Here is a 6062-nt window from a genome sequence, read left to right as displayed (position 1 = left end):
CCGAGTCGGGGTTCAAAAAAAAACCCCCCCCCCCCCCCTTGCTTTCCAAACTCCATCTCGGAGAGAAGTCCGGGTGTTGCTGGATCCAATTCCAGCCCCCGACTTGGTCCAGGGGTTCTGCTCCAAAGGATTATAATCTAATCTAAGATATAAACTCAGTGAAGCTTCAAAGTCTGCCCAACCACGAGCCACTTACTGGGGACCTGCTGGGGCAAGGAATCTGTGAGCCTCGAGGAGTAACCTTGAGAGGCACCTCCCCACCCAAGGGGTGCAGCCCAGCTCAAAGGGCTCCTGGGCCGCTCACTAATTACTGGGGGGGGGGGCAGATGATTGAGTTACATTTGCATATTGACACAGTGTCATCCCTGCGGTTGGGGGCTGCGCCGATCAAGTTAGACCTTGGCTATTGTGTCCTCTGTCTCCCCAAAACCCACTCAATCAAGTTAAACCTTGGCTATCGTGTCCTCTGTCCCCCAAAACTCACTCGATCAAGTTAGACCCCCCCCCCCCCCCCTTGCTTTCCAAACTCCATCTCGGAGAGAAGTCCGGGTGTTGCTGGATCCAATTCCAGCCCCCGACTTGGTCCAGGGTTTCTGCTCCAAAGGATTATAATCTAATCTAAGATATAATCTCAGTGAAGCTTCAAAGTCTGCCCAACCACGAGCCACTTACTGGGGACCTGCTGGGGCAAGGAATCTGTGAGCCTCGAGGAGTAACCTTGAGAGGCACCTCCCCACCCAAGGGGTGCAGCCCAGCTCAAAGGGCTCCTGGGCCGCTCACTAATTACTGGGGGGGGGGGGCAGATGATTGAGTTACATTTGCATATTGACACAGTGTCATCCCTGCGGTTGGGGGCTGCGCCGATCAAGTTAGACCTTGGCTATTGTGTCCTCTGTCTCCCCAAAACCCACTAAATCAAGTTAAACCTTGGCTATCGTGTCCTCTGTCCCCCAAAACTCACTCGATCAAGTTAGACCTTGGTTATTGTGTCCTCTGTCTCCCCAAAACCCACTCTGAGCTCCACTCGTCACGACCAGAGGTATCCATTTTGATGGCCACGGGTGGTGACCACTCGGACAAGGCTTACAGAAGACAAAGATCAGGTTTGGGGGTGGGGGGTTGGAGCACACCTTCACAGCCACCCCATCCCACACCCGTCCGTGCCGTACGGCGGGGAACCGCCTCAGCTCCTGGCAGAGGGGCCACCAGCCACCTGGGTGGGGGGTGAGCCCACCCCTCAGCCTGGCACAAAGGGCCTGGGGCACCGGGAGCGGTGCCGGCACCACCATCAGAGATGCCGAGGATGCTGAGCTACGTCATTTATTGGGGGGCAGCAGGGGCCGGGGGGGGTGTGTGCTGTTAGAAGCGCAGGTGCTTGCCCAGCCACAGCACCATGTTCATGAAGCCATCGGCTTCAGCCTTGACGCCGGCCAGCGCGTGGCCATTTCCCGGATACAGGAGCAGCCTGGAAGGGAGAGGGGGGGGTTAGCCCCCTCCCTGCCCCCCCCTCCCCCCCCCCCCCCGCCCAAAACTGGGCACCCAGCACCCCACTCACCGCGTGGGGACCCCGTGGGCCTTCAGGGCACGGTAATACTCCAGCCCCTGCTGGGGGGGCACCCGGCGGTCATCCTCCCCCAGCATCAGCAGCACGGGCGCACGGACCTACGGGAGCGGCACAGCCTCAGCGCTGATGGGGACGGGGACAGGGACAGGGATGGGGACAGGGATGGGGACGGGGATGGGGACGGGGATGGGGACGGGGATGGAGATGGAGATGGGGACGGGGATGGGATGGGGATGGAGATGATGGAGATGGGATTGGGATGGAGACAGGGATGGAGATGGATGGGATGGGATGGGATGGGGTGGGATGGAGATGGATGGGGACGGGGATGGAGATGGGGACGGAGATGGGGATGGGGACAGGGACAGGGACGGGGATGGAGACAGGGATGGAGATGGAGATGGGGATGAGGACGGGGACAGGGATGGGGCCGTACCCGGTCGACGTAGCGTATGGGCGACTTGTGCAGCATCTCTGTCCACTGGGCCGGGTCCGGCAGGGCGTCGGGCGCGTAGGGCAGCCCCGTCTCTGTCAGGCACCTGCCAGGAAGAAGGATGGGGGTCACGTGTGGGGCTGGGGTGGCGAGGGGCCGGGGCCGGCAGTACTCACCAGTCGGGGATGTCAGTGGCGGCCACCATGGAGGCGATGTTCACCACCGGGTTGCGGACTACGCAGGCGTGGTAGGTGTCAGGGAACTGGCCGAGGAGGTGGCACGCCAGGAAGCCTCCATGTGAGCCACCGACCAGCGCCACCCGCCCGGCATCCAGTGACTCCTCCTGCAGCACCCGCTCCACGCAGAGCTGCCACACCACGGGGGACACCCACTGAGGCAGGTGGCCCCCCTGTTCCTCCTTGGGGGTACCAGGGAGGACATGGAGTGCCCCAGGGTCAGGACCGTGTGCTGAGGCCGTACCTGCACATCATGCACGTCCTGCGTGCCCACGTTGCCCGGCAGGGAAGCCACACTGTCCTGGCCAAAGCCCAGCGAGCCACGGTAATTCACTGGTGGGGGGACGGGGATGTCAGAGCCCTTCCTCCCCCTGCCACAGCCCCACCGTGGTGGCCATGCCACCCAGCAGTGACCAGGCCCCCCTGGCATCACTCACCCAGCAGCACGGCGAAGCCCACGCGGCAGAGCGCTGCTGGGTACAGCATCCACCCGGCCGTGAAGACGGAGTGTGGACCCCCTGGGAAAAGAACAAGGGGGTGATACTGCCCAGCCAGGGCCGGGGCATAGCATGGGAGGGGAGGGGCAAGTTCTTACCATGGGGCATCACGACCAGGGGGTGCTTCTGGGCGGTGCGGTCCTCGCTTGGGCGCAGCAGGATGGCATCGAAGTCCAGGCCCCCTGCGGAGGTGGGTGGTGGGGTCAGAGCTTAGTGGGGGTGGCAGGACCCAGCCATCCTGGGTGTACTCACTGTACTGAGGGTGCTCCTGCTCCGGCAGGGGCCGCAGGGTGCGGATGCCCCAGCTGATGCCGGGCACGGGGGGGGCATCCTGCAGGCAGACCCACTGCAGCTGCGCCTCCAGGCCAGCGCTGGGCAGGACGGCCACTTTCTGCACGGGGAGAAGGGTCAGTGCCAGCCCCGAGAGTGGCTGGTGGGCACTGGGGAGGGGACAGCACCTTACCAGTGTGTGGGGGCAGCTAGGGGTGGAGAACCTGGCCACCAAGATGTCCCGGTCAATGGTGAGGACAGACCAGCTTCCCTGGGGGGCATCTGAGGAGAAGGGGGAGTCAGACCTGCAGGTGTGACCCCCTCCCCAGCCCTGGCACCAGAACGGTCCCCCTGGCCTGGCACTCACCGGCTGTCAGCGAGGTCGTGGCGCCCGTCACCGTATCAACCACGAACATGTCCTAGGGGGATAAGGACAGAATCCAGCACAGGACCCACCCTGCCCCCCCTGGCGTCCCCCCTGCCCCCCTGGCACAGCTGCCCTCACCTGCTGGCTGCGCTGGGCCGTGTCCAGCACCAGCCTGCGGCTGTCGGCCGCCCAGCACAGCCCCGGCAGAGCGCTGCAGTAGATTCCCGGGAAGGCACCTGTCATGAGAGCAGCAGTGCTCAGCATCCCCCTAGTGCCCCCCCCATGCCGCCCCCAAGGCTGTACTCACCCGAAGTCTGCCGCGGCACGGCCGCCAGCACCGTGCTGGTCTGCTTAGTGTACCAGTCGTACTGTGGGAGACGAGGGATGGGATGAGTTTTGCAGGCTCTCAGCCTGCCCATTCCCCGCTGCATCCCAGAGAGGGGGGCACCACCACCCCAGTGTCCCACCGGCGTGTCCCCCCGGGGGCTGCTCACCATGCGGAGGCGGCTGCACTGCTGGTGGGGACCAAAGAGGTCGTTCTCCAGGTAGACGATGCGGCAGTGGTCAGGGCTGAGCCGCGGGGACCACACGGCCGTGTTGTTCTCGGAGAGCTGCTCTGCAGGGGAACGAGGGGACGGTGAGGGGCCGGGGGGAGCCGGGGCACCGGCAGGGTTGGGGCACGCGCTGCTTACCACATGCCCCACTGGTAAGGTCCACGTAGAAGAGCGCTGACCTGCCGGCAGAGACGGGGTGTCACCATGGGGCCGGGTGGCCTGGCTCTGTGGGGCGGGTGCCCTGCGGGGACTCACCGGCGGTTGGTGCAGTGCTGCAGCCCCAGGCGGAAGGGCTCGGACCACCAGCCCACAAAGACCACGCCGGTGTCATCGGGAGACCAGAAAGCCTGGGGGAAGAGGAGCAGTGAGCGGCTCAGCCTCCTGCTGGCCCCCAAAACCTCCCTTCTCTGGTTCCCTGGTGCTCCCCATCCTGACCTGGCCGGGAGAGAGGTGCTCCGGGACGCCCTCCAGCACCGAGATGCTGTTGTCCTCGATGTCCATGACGCAGAGGACGGGCACGCTGCGTTTGCTCAGTGCTTCCCCCCAGTCCTCGTGGTACACAAACTGCTCGCCCTGTGGAACAACCCCATCAGCCCCAAAGCCACCCCACCGGATCCCACCAGCCCCAGGGCAGGGGGACCCCACCTTGAGGGGCACATCTGCCTTCTTGGGGCACCCCACATCCTCGTTGGAGGCATCCAGCTCGGGGGGTTTGCTCTGGAAGAACGACTCGGCCTTGGGACGCTTCTTCTCCGCCACGTAGAGCAGGTGGGTCTCCGAGTGCGTCCAGGCCAGGCAGCCAAAGTGGTCTGCAGGGGGGGGGTTAAGCACCAGCCACCGTGTCCCCCCAGGCCCCCCACCTCTCCTGGCATCCCCCAGGCCCTCACCATCATCATAGACGGTGCCGTGCTTGTCCAGCGCTGTCAGGTCAATGCTCTTCACCTTGCAGTTCTGATCCCAGACCTGGGGGCAGAGATGCCAGAGCAGCCCCATAGCACAGCGTGAATCTGGTCCCAAGCCCCAGGGAGTGTCCAGCTCCCGCCTTAACTCCCCCTCACCTCCAGAAACTGCTTCTCCTCCTCCTTCTCCTTGCTGGGCACCTTGCGCAGGACAGCCTTCAGCGCCCCGCTGGGGGACTCCTGGCTCAGCAGCCTGCAGGCAGGGGGGTGCCCGTCAGTCCAGGGTGCGGGGGACAGGACGGTGTGGGGGGACAGGACGGTGTGGGAGGACAGGACGGTGTGGGGCACAGGACGGTGTGGGGGGACAGGGTGGGACAGGACTCACTCGTCCTTGATCTCAGAGCAGGTGCCGGCAGGCCCCGAGTAGACGACGGAGGTGCCATCGTGGAAGATCAGGTACTGGCGGCAGAACTTGACGTTCTCGGCCCGTGCCAGGTCCCGCTGCGACCACTCTGGGAGGAGGAGGAGGGTGAGGACACCTGGGGTGTCTCTGCCAGACAGATGGAGACCCCCCCGGCCTCCCTGGGGGGACACCCCGTCCCCGTACCGGTGTAGAGGCTGCAGTACTTGCCCCCGTACTGGGTGGTGACATCGGGGCCGAGGCAGGCAGCCCGGAGCCCCGGGTGGCGGCTCAGCTCCCGGTACACCTCCACCACCTCCTCCACATTCGACAGCACCTGCAGGACCCACCGGGGTGGCTGGGGGCACGGGGTGATAACCGGGGAGCGGTGGGGCATAGGGGGCAGTTTCTGGGGCACCAGGATACGTGGGGAGGGGGGATTAGGAGGGTGGTGGGGCAGTTATTGGGGAATTAGTGCCGATTTCAGGGCAGTTTTGTGGGGTGCACAGGCGGGGTAGGGGTGGTATGGGAGTAATGGGGGCAGTTATTGGAGGGCTAGGGGCAGTCCCGGGGTACCAGTGGTTACCGGGGGGGTGGGCAGTTATTCGGGTGCTGGGGGCAGCGCCTGGGGGTGCCGAGCTGGGGCTGTCACTGGGGCACAGGGAGGATTCGGTGGGTGCTTAACGGGGCTGTTAATGGGGCACACGGGCAGTTACCGGGGGTGCAGAGCCCGGTGGGTGGGAGGGCAGCGAGGGCCATTACTGGGGTGCACAGGGGGGATCAGGACGGCACTGGGGGCTGTTACTGGGACAGGGCGGGGGCAGCCCTGGGGGCCGCAGAGC

At 64.9% G+C, this 6062-nt stretch overlaps 2 protein-coding genes across 2 annotated transcripts in view; both read right to left on the bottom strand.

The window, feature by feature from the left end:
* LOC106894728 (acylamino-acid-releasing enzyme-like) overlaps nucleotides 1-5454 on the bottom strand; it is a 12622-nt gene extending 7168 nt beyond the window's left edge. Inside the window, exon 1 of the mRNA XM_014953575.1 lies at nucleotides 5360-5454. The gene's annotated coding sequence lies outside the window, so the exon portion shown is untranslated. The remainder of the gene's footprint in view (nucleotides 1-5359) is intronic.
* LOC106894725 (acylamino-acid-releasing enzyme-like) overlaps nucleotides 1305-6062 on the bottom strand; it is a 12197-nt gene continuing 7439 nt past the window's right edge. Inside the window, exons 2-22 of the mRNA XM_014953572.1 lie at nucleotides 5428-5557; nucleotides 5206-5332; nucleotides 4980-5073; nucleotides 4809-4884; nucleotides 4567-4730; nucleotides 4357-4494; nucleotides 4177-4268; nucleotides 4060-4100; nucleotides 3862-3983; nucleotides 3675-3735; nucleotides 3506-3603; nucleotides 3368-3419; nucleotides 3194-3282; nucleotides 2983-3121; nucleotides 2829-2912; nucleotides 2671-2751; nucleotides 2478-2566; nucleotides 2174-2364; nucleotides 2001-2103; nucleotides 1556-1662; nucleotides 1305-1465 (exon numbers count right to left, since the gene is read on the bottom strand). Coding sequence (XP_014809058.1) covers nucleotides 1360-1465; nucleotides 1556-1662; nucleotides 2001-2103; nucleotides 2174-2364; nucleotides 2478-2566; nucleotides 2671-2751; nucleotides 2829-2912; nucleotides 2983-3121; nucleotides 3194-3282; nucleotides 3368-3419; nucleotides 3506-3603; nucleotides 3675-3735; nucleotides 3862-3983; nucleotides 4060-4100; nucleotides 4177-4268; nucleotides 4357-4494; nucleotides 4567-4730; nucleotides 4809-4884; nucleotides 4980-5073; nucleotides 5206-5332; nucleotides 5428-5557 — 2184 coding nt within the window. The 3' untranslated portion in view covers nucleotides 1305-1359. The remainder of the gene's footprint in view (nucleotides 1466-1555; nucleotides 1663-2000; nucleotides 2104-2173; nucleotides 2365-2477; nucleotides 2567-2670; nucleotides 2752-2828; nucleotides 2913-2982; nucleotides 3122-3193; nucleotides 3283-3367; nucleotides 3420-3505; nucleotides 3604-3674; nucleotides 3736-3861; nucleotides 3984-4059; nucleotides 4101-4176; nucleotides 4269-4356; nucleotides 4495-4566; nucleotides 4731-4808; nucleotides 4885-4979; nucleotides 5074-5205; nucleotides 5333-5427; nucleotides 5558-6062) is intronic.

Source organism: Calidris pugnax, unplaced genomic scaffold (genome assembly GCF_001431845.1).
Source record: "Calidris pugnax isolate Ruff unplaced genomic scaffold, ASM143184v1 scaffold247, whole genome shotgun sequence".
In the NCBI taxonomy this organism is placed as follows: Eukaryota; Metazoa; Chordata; class Aves; order Charadriiformes; family Scolopacidae; genus Calidris; species Calidris pugnax.
The sequence above is the reverse complement of the archived record's forward strand: the minus strand, read 5'-3'. Positions and strand labels throughout refer to the sequence as shown.